Here is a 27,471-nt window from a genome sequence, read left to right on the forward strand (position 1 = left end):
AGAGAGAGGCAGAGGGTCATTCCTATTCTATGACTCACACTTTTAAGAGAGACCAGAACCCCCCCACCCCCCACTCACCCTCCCACCTCCATATCCCTCAAGCACACGCATGCACACACACACACACATACAGACACACACACACACACACACACACACACACACACACACACACTCACACTCACACTCACACTCACACTCACACACACACATTGTACGCTCCTCTCTTCTCTTTTTAAGGAAAAATCCTTCCCCGGCCAAGACAGAGAGAATACTTTCACAGTTGTATCTCTGGTCAGCAGCTGGCCATCCTCCCCTCTTCTCTCTCTCTCTCTCTCTCTCTCTCTCTCTCTCTCTCTCTCTCTCTCTCCTCGTTTCCCCCTGTCTTTTCCACCTCCTCCTCCTCCTCCTCCTCCTCCTCCTCCTTCTGCATCCAGCAGAAAGTGAGACAGCGCTCCAAAGCAGCTCTAAGACCCTAGCGTATATCCCCCCATAATGATGAGGGACTGAAATTTCCACACTGAACATGCAGAATTTCCATAAGGGCGTGAGCAGCGATGACGCAGAGATGAATTGTGGGTTAAAGTGGTCAATTTAGTGGGGAAATCTCCTTCTGAATCCCTCTATTGTTCAAGCTGGTGGTTCGAAATACAGCAACATTTCTCTATACTTTCTTAATGGTTGTTCTGTATCAAAATGACATGAAATGTCATGTTAAAGTGCTCAACTCTTTGACGCAGTTGACCTCCCACCACATCTCTGCACACTGCACATCATGTAAAGGATGTAGAAGCTTGTTCTTGACATTCTCCCTTGTCTTCTGGGCTGGATAACACATTAGTGGCAGTGTTACTGGTTAATGCATTGGCAGCCTTGTGGCCTCCTCATCAGAATCCATCAGCAGGATCTGCAACAATCACAGTAGCAGTTTGGACACAAGCACATGTGCAAACAAGGTTTGTGACATGAAATATGCTTAACGTGTACACTCTGATGTGCATGGTTGACTCTATTATAAGACAGACCTCCCACTGTGGAAACACACGCTTAAACACATACAAATGCAAAAGAGTGCACGCGCACAGACACACACACCAGTTGAAACACCTTCACGCACGTATAAACACGGTGAACAGGCTTGCAGAGAGTCTGTCAGTGTTTATCCCAAGTGTAAACTCCTCTCCTCTGTTTGCTAATTGCAACCAGGCTGCCGAGCTCAAGTGAGGGCCATTTATGTGTATGTGTGGGGGGTTAAGTATGGTTTTGATCCTGCTTTGTACTATTTCATTCTGTGGCCACATTTATGAGATTAAGAGTGAAAACCTCCTCGATGGACCCATCTGACGGACATGAAAGCTGGGGAGTGACTCCATAGTTGTGCCATGTGTTCCACTGAGGGCCCCCCTGTCATATCTCCTAATGTCAAACGCACTTTACAGCCTGTTTGTGGCACTTTTTTGTGCTCAATCGGGGGTTTGTTCATAACCGTTGGACATAATTTGTCCAACCGTTACTTGGCATTCTCTATCACTGCATAATACAGGCTAATACAGAATCTTTGGCCCCGGGCAAATGCGCGTGCACGCACACGGGTTCCCGCGGAACCAGGGCGCCGCCAAGCGGACACCAGGAGCGCAGACTGGGGAGCATCGTGCGCGTTCAGGAGGAGGGATCAGATCGTCTTGCTGGGGCTGGACCCAGACTGGAGAGCGAACGCACGGCTCTTCTGCGGAACGTAAACGCGCATCCAGGGATTTATTTCCCGTTTTCTCCTCTTGTATCCCTCTTTTCTTTCTCTACTTTCCCTCCGACTGAGATGAGGAGGTGATCCACAGAGGAACGCCTGTTCACTGAGATTTGAAGTTGTTGGAAAATAAGTTCTGGTAAGCAGCACTTTTACGCACAGCAATGCGCCAGCGTCTGTCTCTGACTCTCCTTGTCTCACTGTCTCGTTGTGTGTGTCCTGCAGTGTTTGTATCTCCAAACGTTCTCTAATTTACGGAATTGCGTGCGTGTGTGCAAATTAAGCTAAAACTGTTGCATGAACAAACGTGGACACGCAAAAGTTTTAGAATCCGCAAAGTGCTGGCTTCAGAACTATGCGTGTATTCCATTTGTGTTGTTGTTTTGTTGTAAAAATGTATATACCTGTTCAGCAATGACACATTATTAGGTCTCTCAGTCGCTCTCTTGTCCGGACTTTGGAAGAGAACCGCGAGTTGAGTGGAGCGATACAGTTGTCCACTAGAGGGAGCCATAGATGGATTGTTACATTTCTAATTCCCCTTTTTCCGAGTCCTAAATTTATCAACCTAGTTAATTGGATTGAGATAATAGCAGTTAGGTTAAAGCAGCACACACAGTGGAACAGTTTGATTGCAGGTCATGTACTTAAAGGAGTGAGTTTGTAAGGGAAAACAGTTAAATGTTCTGATTTAGATCCTTTAGCAATAAACAGTAAATCACTGGTGAAAGTTAAAGTTGTTTGCTAATGATGGTCCCATGGCTGAATATGGTGATGTTTAGGCATTAGACTGATGTTTTGCTTTGAGTGCTGGAGCGACAGTTGAAGACGAGGCCTCTCAGTACAGCAGACTGACAGCTTGGAAAATCAAAAAAGTGTCCAAATGCTTAGTGTATTCATGTGATCAGCAGGCCACATTTATGTAATCACCATGAACACTGCCTGGATGGTTTTCCCATTTAAGATGAGCAACTTTCATATCATTAATTCCTTTATTGATGAATGGAGACTCGATACCTACTTTTTTATACATTGTACTCTTTTTCTTTTTGTGAGTTGTTCTGCAAAATGTTCTTTTTGACATTAATTGTAGAACAGGGAGTGATCTTATTTAGTCTTGGTCAAAGTTTGAGGACTCCATACAAGACAGTTCTTCTTAAAGTAAGTTTCCACTGTCTCAGATTTGAATAGGATATACAAGCATTAAGATTTTTTTCCTGAACCCCTCTGGAAATGTCTTTGATGATGATGTTTCTCCAGAGGTTTTACAAATGACTGAATGTTCTATATTTGGGTTCATTGAAATAATTATTTATGGAGAATGATGATGATTTTCCAGAACATGAGCCTCTTAGTTTAACATTTAGTTCAGTTTCTCTCTGTTTACAGGATTCTCTAGAATCAGGGTTAAAAAATTATCAAGATCATTCAACAATGCATTCTGTTTATCGTAGTACAGGTATAATTCTCTTGATAAAGGTCTGTGTTCTACATAAATAGTCCATGTTTACAATATTGTGGCAAATCCATGTTGAGTTCAGTCACCTCTACTGCTGTTTTCCTTCACTGGCAACTATGATAATGCTTCCAGACCTATTACATAACTCTGTTGCAGCCATTTTGCTCCCTGGGAAAACATAAATGCTGCTTAGACTCCCCCAAGCTGATCTCAGAAGCAGACCCTAAGCATTTATTATACAGAAAAAACATTAAGATAATGTCGGTTTGATTTTGACCATCAAAAAACCCAAAACAGTCTTTTTGACATTTTTCACTAATTTGTTCATTTCTGCAATCACACAGGCGATCACACATAAATGATTTCTTTATATTTCTGTATATTTCCGTAATTTAATTACCCAAATTACCCAAGGAAGGAAGGAAGGACAGAAGGAAGGAAGGAAGGAAGGAAGTCATATTTAACTCTGTGCGTCAGTAGCAACTCCTACTCATTCAACGCACTTGCATAGGGGAGGGAACAATCAGAGGTGATGGCGTGAGTCGGCTACAGGAAGATACTGAACATTACGACTTTGAGGATAAGGGTTATGTAGCCTGAACTTACAGCCATATGTTCATATTTATAAAAAAAGTACAACATTTCGGTGTTGCATTACATGGGGATGCAAGTTAGACATTCCTGCCTCCTACACATTACGCCCTCTTTGGGAAACTGGACGCCCACAGATCAAAAGAGATGGTTTACATGATGGATCTCAGAGGTAAAGCACATGGCGCCTTTTACTCCTGTCAGCAGATAGTGGGGACCAGGCAGTGACAAAGAACTCAAGCACACAGGGAAAGAAAGAAAGCAGGGACAGATTGTTGACTTGGGTCTGTGTTTTGTGCCTATATTCCATCAGACAGGAGTAAAAGAAGATGCTGAGGTTAGAAGTCGTCACCCTGTGTCTTCTTATTGGAGCCCTGGTTCATGGACAGGCACCAGAGTGCAGCAGTGAGTGATATGAAACGGAACACTAATACCATATTACATCTCACTGATTTTATGAGTGTGCAAGGTAGTTTTTCCTATCCTGAGGTTTGATGTGTGGATGTCTGCTTGCCTTCCAGAGAAGAATGACTGTCCCATAGACCTGTACTTCACCATCGACACGTCTGAGACTATCGCCCTGCAGGAGCCTCCCCCTGGATCTCTGGTGGAGAGCATCAAGGTCCCTGCTTCATGCCTACTAAAATTATTTAAACCTCAGCACATTTTGGAATGAAATATATGCTGTGTGACCCTTGTTTAACATATCTGTGTATGTACGTGTGTGTTTTCTATAGACCTTCACACAGCAATTTGTCGCGCGTTTAGAGGATGCTGAGTTCAACGGTGCAGTGCAGCTCCACTGGAACTTCGGTGGGCTTCACTACTCCCAGAAACAGCAGGTGTTTGCCAGCATCGGACCCAAAGACGCCTTCGTCACTGTGAGTAAGACACAAACAGACAGACATATTTTGAGTAATATGAAAATCTGAATTTCATTCTGCAGTATAAGTAATTATTTGTGTATTTTATTTCATGAATCAGATCTAATCACTAGGGGGCACTACAGAGCCATCATTGCTTTTACAGGACAGGATGTTAAGAGAATTTCAACAAATTCTACAAAAAAGAGTTCTTTAAAAGTTCCATACTGTAGCTTTTAACCTCATTCATATTTAGCTATCTAAACAATAACAAACAACAGTGACACCAAGTCAAACTTGTTGCTGTTTCCAGGGCGTCAAGGGAATCCGTTACCTGGGTAAGGGCACCTACACCGACTGCGCCCTCACCAACATGACCCAGGAAATGCTGCGCTCACCCACATACCCGAAGGCTCTCAGATTTGCCGTGGTCATCACTGACGGCCACGTGACTGGAAACCCGTGCGGAGGCATCAAGGTGGCAGCGGAGAGGGCGCGTGATGAGGGCATCCGCATGTTTGTGGTGGCCGCGTCCAACAATGTCGAGGAGACGGGCCTGAGGGAGATCGCCAACTCTCCAGCTACTGTCTACAGGGGGGACTTCATGGCTGTGGACCTGAGCCAGGGCAGAGCCTCGATACACACCGAAACCATTGACCGCATTATTAAAACCATGGTAACACACAAACACACACACATAGACAGGAATATGGCTGTTGGTTCTTATTTTTGCTCACTCTTTGTTTTTTGTCTTCACAGCAACATTTGGCATATGTAGAGGTAAGATGGCTGACAGAACTCAATCATCAGAGATATAAAACAACATTTCATGCTTTCATCATGACATTTTCTCTCTGCTCCCTGTACAGTGTTACAGTGTTTCCTGTCTGGAGACAGCAGGGCCTCTCGGTCCTAAAGGCCACAGGGGACAAAAAGTGACTTACACACACACACACACACATTCTCTGTCTCTCCCTCTTTTGAATGCATGCTGATACAATAACATGTTCATACGTACATAGATGTTGATGCAGATTTGTTGTCATACGCACACGTTTTGACTGCAGGGAGCTAAAGGAGACAACGGAGACCCAGGTCTGAAGGGACAAGGTGGTCGCCCAGGAGATCCTGGTATTGAGGGTCCCATCGGTCAGCCTGGTATCAAAGTAAGTGATAATACTTCATCCTCCCAAATCATCATGCGCTTCATTATCATTAATGCGTGACAATATATAACTGATTATAAATCTTTTTTTTCCTCTTTATAGGGAGAACCAGGTCTTAAAGGCGAGAAGGTGAGATAACAATAATGATGATCTGAATGCATCTTAGTCTATCAATGGAGACTGATTTTGAGTAAAAAGACATAAAATGACTCTCAATCGTCTATCTGCCCACAGGGAGAAATCGGCTCTCAGGGGAAGAAGGTAGGTCCTCCTCTGATTAGGACTTATTGATTGAAACAAATATATCAATTGGAAGATGATTGGTATTTAAACTCCTGGTTCTCTTTGTCAACAGGGTGTCGCTGGCCTCGCAGGACGCAACGGCACTGACGGGCAGAAGGTAAGAGCCATATCAGACTCACTTCAAGTCACCAAGTTTCTGTTGTTTTTATTTGTGATTTGACTTTTATCTTCTCTTTCCAGGGTAAAATCGGGCGTATCGGCGCACCAGGCTGCAAAGGAGATCCAGGAGACAGAGTACAACATTCAGCTTTTATGAACAATACTGCGTCCATGTTTATTTGTCTCATCGCCTATTTACCCACGTGTGTGATGCTTTGCAGGGTCCTGATGGTCACCCTGGAGATGTTGGTGAACGCGGTATCGCTGGTACTAATGGAGAGCAGGTACAACAAAATACAGCCCTCATCTCAAGTGAGAACAGCATCATTCAGTGTCTATGGTTAAACTATGTCTCTGTTGTCTCCAGGGAGATACCGGACGCTCTGGGAGATCAGGTCCACTTGGCCCATCTGGAGATGGTGGACCAAAGGTAAATCAGAAGGCCACACACTGTAGGTCATACATTATGTCAGAGGTTGCGTAAATGTACCCCAACTAACCCTGGATATCCTGGAATAACCCTGAAAAATTGAGAATAATTCCAAACTTTAAAGTTTTCCCAGATTTTTAGGATTGAAGTGTTGCTTGTGAAGGCTAAACTCTGCTGTCTCCTCCACAGGGAGAGAGAGGAAGCCCTGGCACACCTGGAATCCCTGGTCCCAAAGGAAGTGCTGTAAGTGCAGAGACACAAAGACATTCAAACACACTTGTTCACAATTTTCTAGGTGACTCACGTGTGTGTTGTCTTTTCATAGGGAACAGCTGGAGCCCCAGGAGCCAAAGGAGAGTTGGTAAGAAAATCTGATCTACATGCGGCGTTCCCCACTTGCTCTGTCTGCGTTGGCCTTTGCTTTTTTAACAGCTTTTGTATTCTAGGGGAGAACAGGAGACTACGGGGCAAAGGGTGCTCAGGGACCTACTGGATCTAAGGGAGATAAGGTAACAATTAGTCAATGACTCAACCATGAATTGTGTCTATATACAATTTATTTTTATTTTTTTGAGAGTGCAAAGATTATCTCAAAGTGTTTGATTGTAGTGGGCTCACTGCTGGTTTTGTGTTTCAGGCTGAAATGGGGCCAGAGGGCGTGAGAGGACTTCCAGGTGAACAAGGACTTAAGGGGGCAAAGGTGAGACCTCTGTAAGACTTCATACACACAGCATTCACACCTGAATGCCTCTGCACCTTTCCTCATCTATCTATGTCCTACACAGGGAGACAATGGCCTGGCAGGCCCCAGAGGACCATCAGGGGCACCGGGAGAGGCTGGGAAAAATGTAGGTCAAAGGTCATACTTTGTCATCATAAAGTAGTGGAATTTAAATGACACTGCTAGAAATCTTCTATCTCACCCTTGAATGCCTTCTGTTCATATATTAGGGAACCCGAGGGGATTCTGGTGATTCTGGACCAAGAGGAGAGTCTGGAGCACCAGGACCAAAGGTGTGCATTTCCATGTGTGTGTGTGTGTGTGTGTGTGTGTGTGTCTTTTTTTCAGTGTTTCATCATTTTCATGACTCTGTTTTGACTCGATTCAGGGAGATAATGGAAGACCTGGCTTTAGTTATCCTGGATCAAGAGGACCGTCGGTAAGGACCCATTCTCCGCGGCGTTTCTTGTTGGAGTGAGACACTTGGCTGACATCTCCTCTCTTATTTAACAGGGGGAAAGAGGAGCGAATGGTAATCGTGGACCTCGAGGCAGCAGGGGAGACTGTGGTCATAAGGGCTCACCTGGAGATAAAGGAATTCCAGGAGAATCAGTGAGTAACTTCTTCAGTGCTGGTGTGTGTGTGTGTGTGTGTGTGTGTAGCTACATGTTTCTGACTGAACTGTTTACTACAGGGTGAACCTGGACCTCTGGGTGAACCTGGCCTGAGAGGACCAAGAGGAGAGCTTGGGCGTGATGTAAATATACAATTCAATTCAACTTTATTTATACAGCGTGAAATCACAACAAATGTTATCTCAAGGCACTTTACATATTGAGCATTCTGGAGACCCAACATTGCCACATAAGCAAACACTTGGTGACAGCGGCAAGGAAAATCTCCTTTAACGGGAAGAAACCTCAGGCAGAACCGGGCTCTATGTGAGCGGCCATCTGTCTTGACCGGTTGGGTTGAGAAAGAAAGGGGGAGGAGAGAGAGAAAGAGAGAAAGAAAGAAAGAGGGACGAGAGAAGGAGGGAAGACACACACACGGAGAGGCCCAGCAACAACAATAGTATACAATAATAGTAATGGAAATATGACTAATGATATTAATACAGATAGAATGGATGGGTCTGGGAAAGAAGTTAAGTTGAAATGCATGGAACAAGGATATGCACAGATAGAGAGGGGAGGAGGAGAAAGGAGCTTAGTGCATTATGGGAAGTCTCCCAGCCATCTAGGCCTATCGCAGCATAACTAGGGGCTGATCCTAGGCAAACCTGGCCAACGGTCACTATAAACTTTATCAAAAAGGAATGTTTAGGGCGTATTTGAGAGTGTCTGCCCCCCGGACCAAATCTGGCAGATGGTTCCACAAGAGAGCAGGGTTTTACAGAAAGCCTGTACTTTGAAGCCAAAATGGAAGTAAGTTCTCACTCCTAGTTTTTGTCAGTACACGTGCAGATGCATTCTGGACCAGCTGTAGAGTATTTAGAAACCTATTAGGGCAGCAATAATGAGTTACAGTCATTTCTGCATCATTTTGTGCCTGATGTTTGCAATATTATGCAGGTGAAACTAGGTAGTCCTTGAAATGCTTCTGTTTACATGTGTTTAGTTGTATACCAGATGTGATGTTGTTTTATCTCTTCCGTTACAGGGAGATCCCGGCCCGGAGGGAGATCCTGGTCTTACAGTAAGAACATCTAATTTCATCTAATCAAAAATGCTGTTAACTGCACTGTGCAGGCTTAATGATCTGGTGAAAGATCTAAATTAAAAGGCAATGTTAAATGTTTGGTTATATGAGTAGTACATGGAAGAAAATCCTCAACAAGTTGGAGACAGATGAGATGTATTGTTTTGTGATTACAGGAATGTGATGTCATGAACTACATCAGGGAGACGTGCGGCTGCTGTGGTGCGTTTATTCCCCATTGTGATAGTCACAATCTGCTCTCTAACACATTATCACAACCTCACGGCGTGCATCTTTGTCTGCAGACTGTGAGAAACGGTGTGGACCTCTGGACATCGTCTTTGTAATTGACAGTTCAGAGTCTGTGGGCCTGACCAACTTCACCCTGGAGAAAAACTTTGTCATCAACACCATCAACAGACTGGGATCAATGGCCAAAGACCCCCGATCAGATACAGGTAGACATGCAGATTTGTTCACGCCAAGGCCGTTATTGCTAATGAAAGTAGTGCATAAAGACATATTGTTTGATAAAAAGAAATAAAACTACATAAACCAATTACTTTGGTTCATGTATGTGTCGTGATTTCACCTGATGGAAATTGTGAATTTGACACACATCTGAATACGTCTGTGCAACATGAACAAATCTCATACGATGGTTACTGACTTCATGTGTAACGAGCTGTTTTGGTCCAAAGGCACAAGAGTCGGAGTTGTTCAGTACAGTCACAGTGGAACCTTCCAGGCCATCCGACTTGACGACCCCAAAATCGACTCACTCTCTTCCTTCAAGGTCTCTCTCTCTCTCTCTCTCACTCACACACACAAACACACACACACACACACACACAGAAACTTTTGTCAGCATCACCATTAATCGAAGCTCAGATCTGCAGCCACCACATGTCACATTGATATAATCATAGATATAAATTATCATAATCTTCTGATGATGCATGTAGTTTTTACCTTCCTTCCTTTCTTTCCTCCAGATGTGCAGCTGTCTGCTCACACAACTGACACAAGTGTGCAGGTCTTTCTCATTGTGTTTCTGGCTTTTACATCATATACAATCTAGACAATAATAGATAGATACATTAATCAATAATGAAATAATCATTAGTTCCATGTGGAACCGGGACACAGCTTCTGTTTCAGCTTATCCACTGCATCCAATCATTACTCTTTTTACAGATCAGCTAATAGAAACAGATTGATGGTTCCTCAAGAATCTATAAACAATATATTTCCATTTCTCTGAACAAAAATGGCCAATTATGGCAAGCTTTCATAGGTAGTCGAGCATTCACTGCAGTTTTGTTTCCAAGGACTGTTACCTAACTGTTGGATCTACTTGAAGTCTTGAGTTGATTGATTACCAAGCAAACTTTCTCTCCACAAGTGTTTAATTCAGGAGTAAAGCTTCAGTACATCCGGGTCAATCTGAGATCAATGTGTTCATATATATCATGCCGCCTTCTTCACTATTCAGGAAGCAGTGAAACGTTTGGAGTGGATCGCTGGAGGAACATGGACTCCATCTGCTTTGAAGTATGCCTACGACAACCTGATCAGGGACTCCCGCAGAGAAAAAGCCAACGTCACAGTAGTGGTCATCACTGACGGACGCTTCGACCCCAGAGACGACGACTCACTGCTCACCTACCTCTGCAGGTGAGCTTCAGTGGGTCCTGGGGTAGAAATGTGGAGAAGGAAAGTGTCGTATCCATCATTGATTGTGTGTTTCCATATTTGTGAGCAGTGATCCCAGTGTAGATGTGAGTGCCATCGGTATTGGGGACATGTTTGACCAGATTGAGGAGAATGAGAGTCTTAAGAGCATCGCCTGCCAGAAGGACGGCAGGGTGCTGGGCATGAGGCGCTTTGCTGACCTGGTGGCTGAGGAGTTCATCGACAAGATTGAGACAGTGCTGTGCCCAGGTACATTCACACATGCTCCATCTGTCTGAACTGTGAACTGACCACTACTACTGTGAACCATGTAGTGGTCATTTACTGGTTCCATTTCTGACCTTTGTCCCTGTTTTTGCTTCAGATCCCGTCATTCTGTGCCCTGATCTGCCATGTAAATCAGGTAAGATTCCAAAACGTTGAAGGGGTAATTCATAAAAAGGATGAATAAAGCTTGTCTACTTCTACTAACATTAATTAGCATGGGGGTACCCATTAATGATGCAATGTTGGAAGGGGTGTAACAGGTAACTGTTTTCCTCAGGTGTTAAAGCAAAATGAACGTATCAAATCAGCAAAGGAAACTTCAATCCTCCGCTTTAGAGCTCACCAATTGTAGGGAGATGCTCTGTGTCTCCATCTGTGTCAGTCCTGCTGCCTGAGTGTTGGGGGGGGCTGTCGGGTGTGTGTGTCTGTGACAGAGAAAGACGCAGAGCAGAGTGGCTGGGAGAGGCGGAGCTCTGTGTGAATACATGAGAGATCAGATAAACGCGCGTACTAACGTGTCTTAGTTGAGTACCTTGGCTGTGGTTTATGAATTACCCCTATGTGTCATTTAAGCTGTGGTGGCTATTTTTGAAATCAAATAAACAAATCAAACAGAAATTGATGTACCCACCTGAGAGACAAATCTAATGCAGGCAACAACAAAAAAGAACAATAATAATCAAAAATGACTTATTTCTGATGGTTTATTTTCCATTTTGATGAGCAAGTAAAGAAAGAACAAAACCTTTTTATTCTATGGTTAAAAAGTAAAGGCTCACCCAGGTGCATGCTGGTCCTAGACTTAAATAATAATATTCAAAAAAACAATAAGATCTAATTATTCAGCTGCATCTCTGGTTGCGACTTGGCTGGGCTGAAATATATTTGCCTGTATTTGATCAACATAACCACCATGGTGCTGTAAAACCCAGCTAATACTCATCATTCAGAGCAACTTGATGTACCTGCGACATCCTTGTTTGTGTCCGACCTGTTCTGGATGTTTTGCTGCGTGGTATTTGTGGGACCCCGCCCACAGTGTTATTCCGCCCACTTGTTGCAGGAGGGGGCGTCACTTCAGGACAAGCCCCTCTCCCCTGGAAGCCATTGGCAGAGGAAGGCAGCCCCTCATTGGTCCCCACCTCTTTGGAGGGTGTGACCAATCTGCTGAATGGCCTGAGCGAGCAGCAGTACGGGGTTGGCGTGGCAACCATGGCGTACACAGCCCAGAGAGCCAAACTCTCCCAGGGAGTGGACAGGCAGCAATGGACCCAGCTGTTCATCGACTCCTTCAAATATGTCTACGGAGACATAATGGGGGACCCAGAGAAAGCCCTAGGACTCTGCTAATGCTAACATGCTAACCATGCTACCTCGCTATTATAGTCCCTAAGGATGCTAATACCTAATAAGCTTACTGCTGGAAGTAGAGTAGATATTAGAACTGAGCACTTTTTAGCTCTGAGGGTGCAAAGTACACCTGGGCTGATGCAATATGATAGCATGATAGCTCGCCTGTCATAAGCTTACTTTTAGGTACTGTATATGATGGGCCAACAAGCCAAACAAGGTTTTGTGAAGCTTCTTCTCCTCGTGGATTATTCCAGACTTTACACCTACAACACTGTCTCTCAGTTATATAATACATATCATTTCTTCCACCTTGAGGAGGAAACTTGCTCACTCTGATGGAGACTGTTTGTCATGAATTTGTTGTGTGTAGAGCCATTCATGTCGCTCTGTGTGTGAGGCTCTTTGTCGACCCCTCATTTCCGCTGTGAACCACCATCTTGGTAATCACTGATGAGATTTTTGTTGTTGTTGCTGTTTTGCACATATCCATGGTTACAGGCATTACTTTACATCCTGTGTTCTGTGAATGAAGAATTTCAGTGTGGAAAAGCCATTACATGTGGGTTTATCTTAGTCACAGTTTTATTGTATATGAGTCAGAAGTTGGTGTATGAGGTGTTTGACTTGGCACTGGCAATGAAGGAACTATTGTGTGTTACACAGTCAAGTTGTGTCATTTCAGAAGGCAAGCTTTAAACAGCAGTAAATGTGGCTTTGATTGGTGCATGATTTGCATGTAGCTTGGCTTGTAATGTAGGATGACTAGAGACTAAAGAGCAAATTTACACGATCCTATGATGGTGTCCTATCCTCTGTGACTGCAATGTACTCATGTGCACATATTGTTTACTTGATGCTTTCATGTTTTATGTTCATCTCAAGAGAATAAAATGGTAGAATATACCGACACAGAGCTTTTCTGACGAGAAACGAGCCTGTATGGAACTACAGTATCAACTATGTTTTCTTATGAGCCCGGAGCATCTGTGGACCATATGTAGCTCACTGAATACCATATGAATACAATGTCTGATTTACTGTGTGTCTGTGGGTTCTAGAGCCTGCTGTGGCCAGCTGTGTTCAGCGGCCAGTAGATTTGGTGTTCCTGCTGGATGGTTCCGAGAGAATGGGACTGGAGAACCACCGCAGGGCCAAGGAATTCATCGAGAACGTGGCACGCCGCCTGACTCTGGCCAACAGCCAAACAGATGAGAGGAACGCTCGCATAGCTCTGCTGCAGTATGGCAGCCCGACAGAACTGGAGGTGGAGTTCACGCTCTCGCACAATCTGACCGTGATCTCTGATTCGCTGGCAGCTATGAAATACTTGGACTCTTCTTCTGCTCTGGGCAGTGCTATCATCCATGCTGTCAACAATCTGGTGAACTCACAGGTACAAACACACACACTTACACATACACACAGTATATGTATCTTGCATTCACTGTCAGGACCCCATTCTGTAAGCAGGTTGTGAGGACCCCCTAGAATGGTGAAAAAGTCTATTGACCACTAAGACTGTCAGAATTTCATTCAACATCTCAGAAAGTAGAGCTGAGCTTGTACTGTTGCAAGGCAGTTTTTTAAGGTGATGATCTGGTGTTAATCACCTGCAAACTGCTATGACATCAGATGTGTGTGTCTGTGTGTGTGTTCCAGGGCAGCCGCTTGTCCCGTCGTAATGCCGAGCTGGCTTTTGTGTTCATTACTGATGGCATCACAGCCTACGATCAGCTGGAGGAAGGTGTGTCCGCCATGAGGCGAGTTGAAGGTGTTCCCACAGTGATCGCCATGGGAACAGACACAGACGAAGATGTGCTGCGGAAGGTGTCACTAGGAGACATGTCAGCCATCTTTAGAGGGGCTGACTACGTCAATCTGAACAAACCCTCATTCTTTGAGCGCTTTATCCGTTGGATATGCTAAGGAGGGACTGTAACACTCTACACCGTTGAATTAGAATCCACAGAATAAAAGAAGGGCCAGTTCCTTCAGTGTAAATGTATCGCACTTGGTGGCACCAGACCACTATGATCATTATCATGGCTGGATGTGAGGCACTGAGACATCCATCCAAGGCCAAAACACACCGTGTAGGACCAGCAAACAAACACAAATTCACAGTTGCACACACAGGCATGAAATATCCATTCTAACATGGTATTCTATTAATTCTAATCTATGGTCAGCACTTCCAACCAAAGACACTCATACATTGAGGAGAGGTGTATGAATATTGAATGTGTAGAAGACAAATTATAGGCTTTATTTTGTGTTTTATATTGCTGTTTAACTTGCAGATGTCTGTTTCTCAGTCTCTTTCACAAAGTGAGTATTTACATTAAAGGTGCTAAACTCAAGGAAATGGACAAAGCCATCCTTTGCATATTTGCTGTAATTGCTGTAGTTTGTTCAGGGGATAAAAAACATTTCAACATATTTTTTCTAGGGTATAGCCCACACACACACACACACACACACACACACACACACACACACACACACACTGCCCTTGATCATCAACACACCCTCAGATATGCAGAACGGACACAAACACACACCCACAAAGACACACGCATGCATTCACAGACACACACATGCAAACATAAAATAAATCTTTAAACATGAAATCCAAATAAAGCTTAATGTGGTCAACCCAGCCATGTGTTTTGTGTTCACATAAGGTATATAGTATTTGTTAAAATGTGCATGATCTTTGTACAATTGTTCTCTAAAGTACTGAAACTGAAGCAGTAGAGAAGCCCAGCCTACACAAGTGATTTAGTTCTACACTTTTAACTTGAAATTTAATCGTGACTAATTTGCTCTCATCGATCATTTATATACCTTAAAAGCAAAATCCCCTTTTGTGCTGAAAAATCAGTGTCTGTACACAGATGGCTCTCTCTGCTGGTCACCAACGGACAATACCAGTAAACTAACAGCGCATTATTATTTGGCGATGGGGACGACTTCAGGTTAAGAGGTTTGACCCTTCGCGGGCATCGTAGGCGTCACGTGATCTCTGCACCTGACCTTTTTTGGTTAGGGTCATTGACTGCTGCTGAAGGGTGAGTGAACTATTATAAAAATCGGCATACATTTTGTCTCTTTTTGCATTTTCACAAGGATGGACACTTTTAACATTTTCTGCACATTTTAAGTTAACTGGCAGCTGTTTGGGAGGAATACAACATAGTGAGTACAAAGGTCACTGACTTGCAAAACATGAAGTATTACAAAACTGCACAGAATTGTAAAGAAATGTACTGACATTGTTATTGTCACTGGCAAGGCTGCAGCAAAAAAGTAATGTTAAAGGTACTGTCTTATGAAAGTAACATAAATACTATTATTAGTTGACATTTTAGTCCGGTTCTGTATAACATGGTTAAAAGAATGCAACTCCTGTACTTTCTAGTTAGATGCATAATAGGGCTCAGTCATGCACAATAATTTAATGAGATATTTCGTTTTTGTGTGTGTTTATGTGTGTATGTGCACTCCAGCACAGCCAGTATGGAGGGAGAGCCCATCACAGCGCTGTGTACTCCTGCTTTGGTGGTGGACTTGGACAAAGTGAAGACAAACGCACAGAGGTTGATTGAACGCTTTCAAAGACTGGGAGTCCAGCTTCGGCCACACATGAAGACCCACAAAACCCTGTGACAGCACACACACACACATCCACAATCACACACACAGGCAAACAATACATACTGATTGATTTGTTTGTGGTCATTTTAGTGAATGTGCTGATCTCATGACGGGTGGATCACAGAGGTGCATCGTGGTCTCCACACTAGCTGAGGCCTGTTTCTATGCAGACCATGGATATGATGATATGCTCTATGCTTATTCTCTTCCTTTTGATAAGGTACTTTTACATCTCACACACACATACATACACTTTTACCCTCAAAACTAAAACTACAACCTGGCAGTATAGTGTTTTTTGATTTGAAATGTCAACAGATAACCCATCCAGTGTGTGTGTGTGTGTGTGTGTGTGTGTGTGTGTAGCAGAGAGGCTGAGTCTCTTCCAGGTGTTGCTGGATCATCCGATGCTCTGGAGCTGCTCAAAAAGAGGCCGCTGAGAGATGGTCGGTTGTGGCACGTCTGGCTGAAACTCGACTGCGGCAACGGCAGAGGTACAAGCAAGTCTCGAAACCAGAATGAAGCCCTGCACTGTGTACCCTAGGGTCTTGTCGAATTATGTGCTTGTTCTCTGTCGTAGCTGGCATCTTACACACAGAACCAGAGGCTCTCAGGTTGGCTCAGGCCATCACTGAGACGAAAGGCGTGGAGCTGACAGGAGTGTATGTCCACTGTGGGAACACCTACAACTGCAGAGGGGTGGAGCAAATACAGGCCGTAGCCCAGGAAGTCACAAGCTTCACTCTGCAATTTATGGAAAAGTAAGACAAGCAGCACAAACATTTATGTCAACGTCTGATATGTTATTCTGCCATAGAGACATTAAATGTTCACAACATTTGAGGGATTTTGGTTAAACACAGGATTAACATGAGCACACGTGTTGCTTTCCTGCAGACTGAAGGCTGTTGGTATTACCTGTAAGTCCAGTATTGGTTCCACACCTTCCTGTAGTCATCCAGTCGCTGACATGGCACAGCTCAACGAGGTGCATCCTGGAAACGCCATCTTTTACGGTGTGTTTGTGTGATGTTTCCCTCCACCTCTGTGTTCATCTGCATCTGCATGATAATAACAACTGATATAAGTCTGCAAGTAGCACTCATGGTGTTTGTAATGTGGCTTTCAGATGTGCAGCAGTCTGTGATTGGCTCCTGCAGCCTGGATGATGTAGCTGTGCGAGTTTTGACCCGGGTCATCGGACACTGTCCCCACAGGAACCAGCTCCTGATTGACTGTGGATGGTGTGGACTCAGGTACAACCATCATTTAGTATTGACTGATGAGTTCAAGAAGTAGTTACATATTTGCAGGTAAGGGCATGGGTGGTCTTAGTGTCAGTGTGTGTGTGAGAAGTTCCAGCTATTGTAGTCCTGGCTGTTTATGTAACTATGTTGTGAGTAGCAACGGTCAGCTCTCGGCCGTGTGTTAATGATTGTTAGGAAGACAGCTGATATAGGTCATGAGGTCATATTATGAGGACATTGTATTGTATTGTATTGTATTGACATATTTTCTTTTATACTCCACAGTCTGGATGGAGCTGGAAAGCTGCCCACTGGATATGCTGTGATTGAAGGACACCCCAACCTCAAGTAACGCTATGAAATCTTGCCTCAAAGTCTCAAAACTGAGCATAGCCGAAGTTGTGACGTGAGGTGTCTCTATGTCCTCTGCCTGCAGGTTGTCGTCTATGACCCAGGAGCATGGGGGAGTGGAGCCTATCTCAGGCTCGCTGGACTACAGCAAATACCCCCTGGGCTCTCTGCTCACGCTGATCCCCTACCATGTTAGTGATGTCATCATGCAGTTGGGCTCACCAGTATATATTTCAGACTTCTTGTCTCTCGCTCATGCTTTCTCTCTTCATTTCTGCAGTCCTGTGCCACAGTGATGATGCATCCTGTGTACTTTGTGCACTCTGAGGGTCGCCTGGTGGGGAAGTGGACACCCACACGGGGGTGGTGAAGTGATGTGACTGAGAAAACACTGGAGGAAACTACTTCTATGCTACAACAACACTTATTGAAAGCAAGTTATCTAATGAAAATGCTCCCCTGGCATCTTAGAACACCAGCGTCAACCTGCAGTTTGCACCTTGATTTATGTGACTAACCACCCCAACAGCTGATTTAACATAACACAAGACTATAATAGTGAACAGCAAGGTAGATCTAAAATTAATGATAGTTTTTAATTGTTTAAATAAATGAGAGGGTTAGGGTTACATTGTATCCACATAACTTTGTCAACATGTGCAAACACAAAGTTTAATTCAATGTGCCGCTCTTTTTGGGCAATGAGAATCTTTCTGTAGGGGCCCATAACAGCACTTGTATTTTCCACATAACAATAAACTTCTTTCATCTTATCTGGTGGTTACGTTTCACTTTGTTGTTTGTTTTATCAGTGAATAGGTGCACAGTGGTAGACAGTTGTATTTATGTTTTGTATACACGCATACACATACATGAAATTATTATTGTTATTTAAATATTACATTGACACATTGTAGCAAAATCAATGGTATCTCTTTGAAGAGACATACTCTAATCTTGCATATAAAATATCAAAAATTAATGAAATGGACAAATAACTAAATAAGGAGACTTAAGACGTTACAATTAAATCTCACACTAACGATTGTTTAAGGTCTTTCAATTCAGATTTTTTTTCTTAAACATGTTGCACATTTTTTCAAACGCACCAACGTTTTGCGAAATGCATTATGGGAAATGACGTTTCAGTCAGAACAACGTTGTGATTGGCCCCCGTTTGACCTTTTAACTTGTCACGTGGTGTGTAAAGCAGTATGAGGATGGCGCGGAAAGTTGACACACTGTTCGAGTCAACTTTTACTTTATGTTAGTTTTGTTTACATTTGGTGACATTAACCTAACCCGGTAAGTTAATACGGACTGTTAAATCAACGGTGACCAATACGGCGATCTTTGCGGCCGGTCGATCGTAACGGAGTGCGGGTAGATTGCGTGCTATTCAAGACATTTCTTTTTAGATGTGAGTCTATCATCTATCATATGGCGTTTGCCACTTCATTGACGTACAGGGGAGAGGTAATTGAGGTTGCAACACTGTTTCACCTGAACTCGTCTGCAGTGGAGGATGAGAGTTTGACACTACAGGCTGACATGCAGCTTATGGACAGTTTGGAAAAGATAATATCATGCCTTTATGTTTAATATGTGTAAGAGCCTGTTCCATGTTGTTTATTTATTTTTAGCAATGAGTGTGTTGGAGGTGAAGTTCATCGGGGATGGAGATGTTCTGGATCACATCGTGGACAAACAGGATGGTATGGACAGCTGAGTTACTTGATGATGATGAGGAGGAGGAGGCTTCAGGGATCAGACCTGTGTCTTCTCTGTCTCTCTGCCTGACTCTGAGTGTTTGTCTCTGTGTTTGTCAGACGTGCACAACATCGGTGGCTCTATTCAGAAGATAGTGAAGTTCAAGAGCCCAGCTCGTCAACGGAACAAAAAGGATTCAGAAGATGATGATGATGATGATGAATATGAACTGCTCAATGAACAGAACTACATCCAAGCTCTGGGAACAGACAATACAGAAGGTGAGCCGGCAACACATTGTTTTGGCACTATTGTTGTTTTTTTGCTTGCGGTATAAAATGGATAATTTGAGTTATTATGGACTTATGATTATATATTTTAAAAAGCGCCAGCCACCCATGCATTAAGCCCTTGCCGGGAAGCTTAACTTGAGCAGATGAAGAAGGTCAGGGGTGATGCAGGCAGTGGGACGATGTAGTAGCAGGACAAAACACAGATTGACAAAGTGTCTCAGAAGTTATCAGTCAACCTTTGTGTGTAATATTTCTTGTCCTCACAGACGATGAGGACGCTGTGTTCAAACTGGGAGGAGCCTCTGTTTTCAGTTTTCATAAAAACAAACGCACCCACGGCTTGGCCCAGACTGGTGAGAGACTCCACAATCTCACTTAACCCTTTTTTTTACCTTGCATTATATTTATTAGAGAACTATCATTCTGTCCTTCTCTGTTTTTCTACATAGCGAGTGAACTGGCACGGACTCATGGGAAAAGTGTGACCTTCAGCGCAGTGCCCAACGCTGAACCCTCCACTCCCACTCGGGCAGGGCGCCGTGAGTTCAACACATCTTATTCAATTATGTCTTCATCCATCTAGAACTGCAACTCCATCTTCCCTTCCTCTTTGTCTTTCACTGTCTAGAGCCCGGAGCTGAGAGAAGGACACCACAGAGGGTGAGACTGGGCGCAGCATTTGGATTGGACTGCTGATGTCGCCATTTTTCTCTTTGCTGTGTCTTTACTGTAGTATAACGATGCTGGCTGTTTTCATGGCGTAACTTCAGCTTCCTGTTGTCTCGACAGGGCAAAAAGGTGCAGTTTGTCTCCACAACGCCGCACAGGCTTAGGAAGAGAATGACTAGTAAGTTCAAATGTAACAAACGTGATAAATAATGTTGGACTATGATCTAATCTGCAATATGATCTAAAGCTGTTTGACATTTTCAGCACCAAGCCTTCGATCAGACAGCGACAGTGAGCTGTCGCCGTCGGACTCTGGGGAGGAGGAGGAGGAAGACGAGGACGAGGTGGAGGAAGAACACACAGCAAAGAAAGAGGTCAAGGAGAACACGAAGAACCCACGGACACCCAAGAAGGTGTTATCTGCAGCTCTGTACAAAACTCCCGCCAAGAAAACCAAGAATGCTCCAGAACCCCTGAGCCAGGTGTGTGTGTATGTTTGTGTGTGTGTGTGTTGAAGTGTGCACCTTTACTGTCTATAAGGACTTTGTTAATACTTTCTTCTCTCTGTTCCAGCCCAGTTTAGTTGAGGAGTATTTTGAGGCCCATGTCAGTTCAAAGGTTTTGACGTCCGACCGCACCCTTGATCGTTTAAACACCCCGAAACTGGACAGGGTCGGTATAAAATTGGATTTATTTATTTGAATTTCTTTTGAAATCAAGTGCATTTTAGTTTTAATAGTGCTTAGTTTCATTTATATATTTAATTTCTGATTTTAGTTGTCCTGATATTCTCTCTCAGGTCTCAATGGTCATGTCATGTCATTCCACTATGATCTCTTTACCTCATTTTAATCTTCTTTCAAATTTGATTGATTGATATGACAACCAATGTAATAAACACTGTATATTATTGTCCTCCATTTGCAGGAGACCTTGGTTCGTCTTTTAGAAGGTAAACCAACCTGCTACTCATCAGAGATCCAGCAGCTCCACGACAAATACACAAAGCACTTCAGCAAATGGATGTTACAGTTACAGTGAGTGCAAACATTTCCCACGGTGTTTCACCTCTGGCCCGAGACTACAAATGTGTGTTTGTGTTTGCAGGTTGGGCTTCAGTGTACTGGTCTATGGGTTAGGCAGCAAAAAAGCCCTGCTGGAGGAATTCCGTGTGTCGCACTTGGAGAAACAAATCCATCTCGTTGTCAATGGATTCTTCCCATCCATTACTCTTAAATCGGTCAGTGTGTTTATGTTGTAAAATGATAATATAAGATAATAATATACCCCAATTCTGTTGAGCTTCACTACTATATTTACCCATTAATGTATAATATGCATTCATTGCAGATCTTAAACGCTCTGACATCCGAGGTTCTAGAGCACCAAGGAACTTTCCGGACTCCCTCAGACCAAATCCAATTCATTGCCCAAACAATTAAAGACAGTGAGTGTGTCTATGGATTGTTTTTGTAAAATGGATGCTTTAGCACTGCTTACATAGTGTGGATTCATGCTGTACATACAACTGGAACATGTCCCCGCAGGTGCAGATCTCCATGTGTACCTAATAATCCATAACATCGATGGACCCATGCTCAGAGGAGAGAAGACCCAGAGTGCACTGGGGCAGCTTGCATCTATACCCAACCTGCACTTGGTGGCTTCCATTGACCACATCAATGCTCCACTGGGTACGTGTGTGTGCGGGTGCATGCCTGCATGTACTGCAGCATCATAATGTGAGAACATATCCCAGTAGCTATATCTTTCCTGTCTGTTTCCCAGTGTGGGACCAGTTTAAGCAGAGTCAGTTTAACTGGCTGTGGTGGGAGTGTGTGACGTTCCAGCACTATGCAGAGGAGACATCGTATGAAAACTCTCTGCTGGTGCAGCAGACTGGGTCTCTGGCTCTGTCCTCCCTGACTCATGTCCTCCGCAGCTTGACACCCAATGCCCGGTACCACACACACACACTTGATATAATTCATTTTCAAAATGATAGTGATTTGTTTGACTTCTTCACTGCAATGTCTTTCTGCAGAGGAATTTTTCAACTGCTGGTGAAATTTCAGCTGGAAAACAAAGACAACCCCTCGTATACTGGTACACATGCATTCATAACTTCTTGGGCTGGCCTCTACTATTCCAGTATAGTAGTACTCTTATCTGTAACTCTAATCGCGGTCTGTCTTGTGCAGGATTGTCATTTCAAGATTTCTACCAGCGTTGTCGAGAGGGGTTCTTGGTGAACTCTGACCTCACACTGAGAACTCAACTGACTGAGTTCAGAGACCACAAACTGATCCGGACCCGGAAGGTGGAGTTCAATCCCTCATCAAACATGTCACACCTCCTATGCATTTTTATACAGTTACTCCTTTGCCAGCTTTAGTGACATCTGTTCTGTCTTTTGTTGACATTTCCTCCCATGCTTCTCTAGGGAGCAGATGGAGTGGAATACCTGATGGTTCCTGTGGACACCAACACACTGCTGGATTTCCTGGAGAATGAGAATAACTGAGATGGATATAGCCTCTGCCTTTGTTATTAGACTAATAGTTATTTGGGGGAAATATTTCTATTTGTAGTAGTCTGTATTGTATTATCTGTTACCATCTTTGTAAATAAAATCATCAATTGCAAGTTGCTATACTGCTGTTTTCTCTTTTTAATTACAGAAATATATACAGTGTCTTATTTACATTCAGCAAAACATACATTATGTGTTCTGGCAGCGGAGGTAAACATGCTGCTGTGTAAAAGGCAAAGTGAGGAAATTACTCTCTTGCTCTCCACATCTGAAATTATGCAGGCTCATACAAATTGGAATAGTTAGTTAAATTAAACCACACAGGCATGCTTATTGCTGTTGAAAATAGCGCTCCATGACAATGTTGCTGATCATTCAGGTTGCAGGTGGCTGTGGGGTGGATGCTGGGAGGGAAGATGTATATTGGGACCTGAGCACATGCCGCTAATTATCAGCATTGGACCTCAACAGTTTTCTGTAAGCAGAGATTCTTTTAATGTTTCGAAGTCCACTGTGTAAGTCTGGAGTCTGTTCTGAGTCGCCGTGTGCACAACATGAAGGTCCTCTTCATCCAAATCGTTCAGCAGCAGCAACACTGCATCAAGGGTGTGTGTCTGAAATCACAGTTATTGCAGAACATGAACAAATTGATCAAATTGATCTGAGAGTTTCTCAGCAATTGAGGGGACCGTTGCTCAGAGAAAAGAAACTACCTTTTTGACTGATGGTTTGGATTCTCTGGTTGATGGAGAAGATAGAGAGGGGAACTTGTCTCTGGAGAGGGGCTTCATCCCCAGCTCCTCCCTGATTTTGCTGAAAAACAGAAACATTAAGATCATTAAAAATACTTTGAAAACTATCAGTCCACATTGGTTGATCAGTTGTTTCTCTTTTTTGTGAGTGCTTGCATTTATCAAGACTTACTTAGTCTCCTCCATGTTATAGTTGAGTGGGTCATTCTCTGTCTCTGCATCTGGAAGTCCATTGCTGGATATCTGATTCTGCTCAGTGACGGGAGGAGTGCTGACCTCGTCTCCATCCGTGAGAGCAAGTGCAACCTCATCCTCTGTCACTACTGTGCACACCGACAAAACAACTTACACTGATGTAGCATTCCTGTGGTCAAAACATGCCCCCAGAGCAAAACACACACAGACTCACCTTGGTTGTCCAGCTTCTGGAGACGCGGCAAGCATCGGAGTACAGTGAGCCGGTATTGGCTTGAGTCAGTTCCACAGCAGGGGTTCTCAGCCAACCACAGCACTCTAAGGCGTGTTAATGGTCGCAGGTGAGAGAGCTCCGAGAGAGATGTGATCATGTTCCTCCTCAGGTAGAGCTCACACAGAGACAGACAGCCAGCCAGAGAAGACAGAGACGAGATGCTGTTGACACTACAGAAAGACAGAGAGGTTTATGGATCATTGTCTATGAAGGTTCCTTTCTGTCATCCGGTGAGTATAGACTGGAGAAGACATTTAGCCAATCATCCAAAAAGCTTCTTCAGTTCTTGTCTGAACTGAAGCAGCAGAGCAGACATGTCCAACACAATGACCCCCACAACTGTGAAAATGTGAATGTGATTTGAAAAAAATGTGAAAGTGTGTGTGTGGGGGGACTATAATCAAAAACTAACCTGAGTGTCAGCACCTCAATGTTGAGCGTTTGGGAGAATATAGAAATCTGGAAACATATTAATGGAAATGAAGAAAACATCAAGTAAATAAAGTTTAAAATACATACACTGAAACTTAAAGGATTTAAAAACAATTGAAGTAAAACGTGAACGTGAGCACAAATGGTGGATTCGGGGACGGACCAAACCTCGTATCTGTTTGTGTTATTTACTCACATCAGTTAGGTTGCATCCCCTGAAGACACAAAGCGATAAAGTACACTATAAACCCCACAGAGATAAAGGAAAATGTATCATTCAATCTTCATATTCTGGATTATACACTAAACATAAACTTACTTACCAGCAATTCAGTTTCTTCACGCTTTCCAAATCGGAGGCCTTCGCCTTAGCGAGGACAAGTTTCCGTGTAAGCTTCATGTCATATTATGTAGCTTAGCAAGTATGTGTGTGTGATATCTAGGAATACATTCGATGTGCTAAATCATCGGCGAAAACAGCAAACAGCAGGATAAATGAATAAAACATCACAAGTACACTGCAGTGGCGCTCATATCCGCTGTGTGACTGCGCATGCGCGTCTCCACAGTAGCGTCCATAGTTACAGGTGCCCTTTATTTATCCTATGTTTAATATTTACGCAGATATATTCTTTTTGTACCACCGATGGAAGCCTTAGGGAAGGCGATTTGCGTTTTGTTTCATTGAAAATATATATGTTCAAAAATATTACTATCTAAACTCAAACTCCCAGAATGCACCGTGCCGAGTTTGGTAAATCGCGCCTGCGCACTAAGCAATCCCTCTTTGGACCTACGCCTCCACTGTAACGATGGTGAGCCCTCAATGTCCTCCGCTTAATCCGACTCAATCTAACAAATTCTGAGCTCTAAATGAACCGAACACATTTCCTGACTAGTTATAGTTTCCTTGTTCATCAGACCAGATCCTTATTTGTGTTATTTGTGTAATTGTTACCACAAAAAAAACGATGTTTTCATGTGTTGGTGAAATACAAATGGCTGCCGCCGGTGCTCTCCATGTAGCAATGCTAATCATATTAGCAACTGTAGGGGTGCTGCTAAAACTTGTATTGGTCAGATAATACGACCAAACAGACTGCATGTGTCACAACTGGGTTCAAGATCCTCAAACCTGATAAATGTTTGTTACATAAAGTCAGCTAGAAGCTTCATTTAGCCTAATTCAGCTTGTTTAGCCGACATAGCTAGTTGCGCAAATAGTGACCGCTCATTCACGCGGGGGTATGTCACACACTGTTCAAGTTGGTTGGATTAAGACGTGGTGTTTATACTGGCATCGCAGTAATCTATATAAAGTTACAATTCAGTGGGATATCTGGACTCGACGCAGCCAACCAGTAGCAGTTGCGTCAAAGATTTTCGTGGACTGATGTCATTCGTGTCATCTAATGAATGTCTTAACCTGAACGCACATTTCCCTTAATGTCGACTGCGGTGCTCTTAATGCATGTTGTTGTGTTTATCCGCAGGCCAAGCGCACGAAGAAGGTGGGCATTGTTGGTAAATATGGCACCCGTTATGGTGCATCGCTGAGGAAGATGGTTAAGAAAATTGAAATCTCCCAGCACGCAAAGTACACCTGCTCCTTCTGTGGCAAGGTAAGGAGAAGTCCTGCGTGTGTTTGGCTTACTGAGTGGGAGTAAGGTTAATATGTTTTGTATAGTGGTTTGTTTTGAATACACATTTTAATTGATCATTTCAGACCAAGATGAAGAGGAGGGCTGTAGGTATCTGGCACTGCGGGTCCTGCAAAAAGACCGTGGCTGGAGGCGCTTGGACTTACAAGTAGGTTTCTCTTTGCTTACTGTGGAAAGTTGTATTTCATGAATAAAAAATTGCCCTATTTCTGATGGAGCTTCACAAGGACCTCTGGGCATGTTTTTGAAAGACTAAACAAATCTGTGCTGCCTGCATTTGTAAACTTTCTAGGCAGAAGAAAACTCTAATGTATGTAATTGGAATCAGTTTATAAGATAAGAGTATTATTTATGAACTACGTAGTGGTTCCTGACCGTGCACATGTAACGGCACTGACACAGCAGCACAAGTACATGGTGCAGAAGTCTAGGGCTGTTAAACATGAGCGATAATGGACTACTGGTAGAAAAAACTAATGATTGAAATCATTAATTATTCAGCAAAGAAGCCAATGCAGAGATTGACTTTGTGCCAGGCTTACTTCTGCAGTCTTCATGACGAGACACAACTGGGCTCAAGCACTTTATTGCACACCAGAAGCCAGATCAGCAACTCTGTGGCAACTTAATTCACCTTGTGCAAGATATCTACATTGTATTCATCGTCTTTCTCCACTAATGGATAACAATCGATGGAAATGTAATGCGTGAGTTGGCAATACCATATCCTTATCAAACTATCTGATAATGATATAAGTTATAATCCATGTTCAAAGTAATTGATTGTGGCAGCCCTAAATTATTCCAACACAAATTCAAGTGCATGTGTTTGGGCCAATGTCGAAGTGCCACACTCCAACAAATTCCAGACATAAAGTTACATATCAGATTTCAAATCAATCAAATTCTAAGATCATACTGAACTTAAAGTGGTACAACAGCAGTTGAATGGATTGGAGGACACAAGTCATTTTATTGTTACTTAGGCCACATTGGATGGTATGTTTGTTGTGTAAGTAATTACTTTTTTCCCTCCTGTTTTACAGCACAACGTCCGCTGTCACAGTCAAGTCTGCAATCAGGAGGCTGAAGGAGCTGAAGGACCAGTAAACCAGTGCAAAAGCCGCTGGTGGAATTTGGGACTTTATTTTGTATAATTTAACAGATCCGGACATCAAGATCTAAAAAATAAAGCAGTCAGGAGTGGAAGCCCTTGCTTGTCTGTAAATCTTTACAATATATCACTGAAATACCTTGTGTGTCATGAAAACATGGCTGCTACGCTGCCCCTGCATGGGTTTATGT

At 43.4% G+C, this 27,471-nt stretch overlaps 5 protein-coding genes across 5 annotated transcripts; 4 read left to right on the forward strand and 1 right to left on the reverse strand.

The window, feature by feature from the left end:
• The first annotated feature begins 1,676 nt into the window (after positions 1 to 1,676).
• col6a2 (collagen, type VI, alpha 2) lies at positions 1,677 to 15,051 on the forward strand. The gene is made up of 32 exons (XM_076162244.1): positions 1,677 to 1,883; positions 4,108 to 4,199; positions 4,316 to 4,416; positions 4,532 to 4,675; positions 4,971 to 5,333; positions 5,417 to 5,437; positions 5,527 to 5,592; positions 5,725 to 5,823; positions 5,926 to 5,952; positions 6,058 to 6,084; positions 6,179 to 6,223; positions 6,307 to 6,360; positions 6,447 to 6,509; positions 6,593 to 6,655; positions 6,845 to 6,898; positions 6,981 to 7,016; positions 7,102 to 7,164; positions 7,293 to 7,355; positions 7,441 to 7,503; positions 7,607 to 7,669; positions 7,765 to 7,815; positions 7,890 to 7,988; positions 8,071 to 8,133; positions 9,039 to 9,074; positions 9,254 to 9,299; positions 9,383 to 9,535; positions 9,779 to 9,873; positions 10,573 to 10,754; positions 10,843 to 11,021; positions 11,137 to 11,175; positions 13,451 to 13,785; positions 14,052 to 15,051. The coding sequence occupies exons 2-32, from the start codon at positions 4,124 to 4,126 to the stop codon at positions 14,316 to 14,318; spliced, it is 3,036 nt and encodes a 1,011-aa protein (XP_076018359.1). The 5' UTR covers positions 1,677 to 1,883; positions 4,108 to 4,123; the 3' UTR covers positions 14,319 to 15,051.
• Positions 15,052 to 15,389: 338 nt separating this feature from the next.
• LOC143010201 (D-serine dehydratase) lies at positions 15,390 to 18,420 on the forward strand. Its single transcript, XM_076162414.1, is given in 11 exon segments — positions 15,390 to 15,463; positions 15,902 to 16,057; positions 16,140 to 16,273; positions 16,398 to 16,454; positions 16,457 to 16,543; positions 16,630 to 16,810; positions 16,947 to 17,065; positions 17,179 to 17,305; positions 17,582 to 17,644; positions 17,733 to 17,838; positions 17,928 to 18,420. Coding segments are annotated over 10 exon segments (1,110 nt in total). The 5' UTR covers positions 15,390 to 15,463; positions 15,902 to 15,911; the 3' UTR covers positions 18,018 to 18,420.
• Positions 18,421 to 18,850: 430 nt separating this feature from the next.
• Positions 18,851 to 22,971, forward strand: orc2 (origin recognition complex, subunit 2). Its single transcript, XM_076162393.1, has 17 exons — positions 18,851 to 18,952; positions 19,291 to 19,362; positions 19,477 to 19,638; positions 19,917 to 20,003; positions 20,100 to 20,189; positions 20,279 to 20,310; positions 20,440 to 20,497; positions 20,584 to 20,801; positions 20,893 to 20,991; positions 21,247 to 21,356; positions 21,427 to 21,559; positions 21,670 to 21,766; positions 21,867 to 22,013; positions 22,108 to 22,279; positions 22,364 to 22,425; positions 22,521 to 22,639; positions 22,763 to 22,971. Exons 2-17 carry the CDS (start codon positions 19,293 to 19,295, stop codon positions 22,841 to 22,843), a joined length of 1,737 nt encoding a protein of 578 aa, XP_076018508.1. The 5' UTR covers positions 18,851 to 18,952; positions 19,291 to 19,292; the 3' UTR covers positions 22,844 to 22,971.
• On the reverse strand, positions 22,971 to 25,045 carry cfap410 (cilia and flagella associated protein 410). Its single transcript, XM_076162394.1, has 7 exons — positions 24,829 to 25,045; positions 24,702 to 24,720; positions 24,486 to 24,532; positions 24,014 to 24,243; positions 23,777 to 23,927; positions 23,566 to 23,665; positions 22,971 to 23,466 (listed from the first exon to the last, which is right to left on the reverse strand). Exons 1-7 carry the CDS (start codon positions 24,903 to 24,905, stop codon positions 23,317 to 23,319), a joined length of 774 nt encoding a protein of 257 aa, XP_076018509.1. The 5' UTR covers positions 24,906 to 25,045; the 3' UTR covers positions 22,971 to 23,316.
• A 209-nt stretch (positions 25,046 to 25,254) lies between these two features.
• On the forward strand, positions 25,255 to 27,375 carry rpl37a (ribosomal protein L37a). The gene is made up of 4 exons (XM_076162156.1): positions 25,255 to 25,320; positions 25,999 to 26,127; positions 26,232 to 26,314; positions 27,213 to 27,375. The coding sequence occupies exons 1-4, from the start codon at positions 25,318 to 25,320 to the stop codon at positions 27,274 to 27,276; spliced, it is 279 nt and encodes a 92-aa protein (XP_076018271.1). The 5' UTR covers positions 25,255 to 25,317; the 3' UTR covers positions 27,277 to 27,375.
• The last annotated feature ends 96 nt before the right edge of the window (positions 27,376 to 27,471 follow it).

This window comes from Genypterus blacodes, unplaced genomic scaffold (genome assembly GCF_046128005.1).
Source record: "Genypterus blacodes isolate CSIRO-AG114 ecotype Tasmania unplaced genomic scaffold, CSIRO-AGI_Gbla_v1 ptg000120l_1, whole genome shotgun sequence".
Taxonomy (NCBI): Eukaryota; Metazoa; Chordata; class Actinopteri; order Ophidiiformes; family Ophidiidae; genus Genypterus; species Genypterus blacodes.

Coding starts and splice junctions, on each gene's coding strand:
- orc2 (XM_076162393.1), top strand. CDS start 19,293: ATGAGTGTGTTGGAGGTGAAGTTCATCGGGGATGGAGATGTTCTGGAT. Junction 20,311..20,439: donor AGAGAAGGACACCACAGAGG/GTGAGACTGGGC, acceptor TTGTCTCGACAG/GGCAAAAAGGTGCAGTTTGT. Junction 22,280..22,363: donor AGCTTGACACCCAATGCCCG/GTACCACACACA, acceptor GTCTTTCTGCAG/AGGAATTTTTCAACTGCTGG.
- col6a2 (XM_076162244.1), top strand. CDS start 4,124: ATGCTGAGGTTAGAAGTCGTCACCCTGTGTCTTCTTATTGGAGCCCTG. Junction 7,017..7,101: donor CAGGAGCCAAAGGAGAGTTG/GTAAGAAAATCT, acceptor TTTGTATTCTAG/GGGAGAACAGGAGACTACGG. Junction 7,165..7,292: donor CTGGATCTAAGGGAGATAAG/GTAACAATTAGT, acceptor TTTGTGTTTCAG/GCTGAAATGGGGCCAGAGGG.
- rpl37a (XM_076162156.1), top strand. Junction 26,128..26,231: donor CCTGCTCCTTCTGTGGCAAG/GTAAGGAGAAGT, acceptor TGATCATTTCAG/ACCAAGATGAAGAGGAGGGC. Junction 26,315..27,212: donor GGAGGCGCTTGGACTTACAA/GTAGGTTTCTCT, acceptor CCTGTTTTACAG/CACAACGTCCGCTGTCACAG.
- cfap410 (XM_076162394.1), bottom strand. CDS start 24,905: ATGAAGCTTACACGGAAACTTGTCCTCGCTAAGGCGAAGGCCTCCGAT. Junction 23,928..24,013: donor CCAGAAGCTGGACAACCAAG/GTGAGTCTGTGT, acceptor CGGTGTGCACAG/TAGTGACAGAGGATGAGGTT. Junction 23,666..23,776: donor TATAACATGGAGGAGACTAA/GTAAGTCTTGAT, acceptor TCTGTTTTTCAG/CAAAATCAGGGAGGAGCTGG.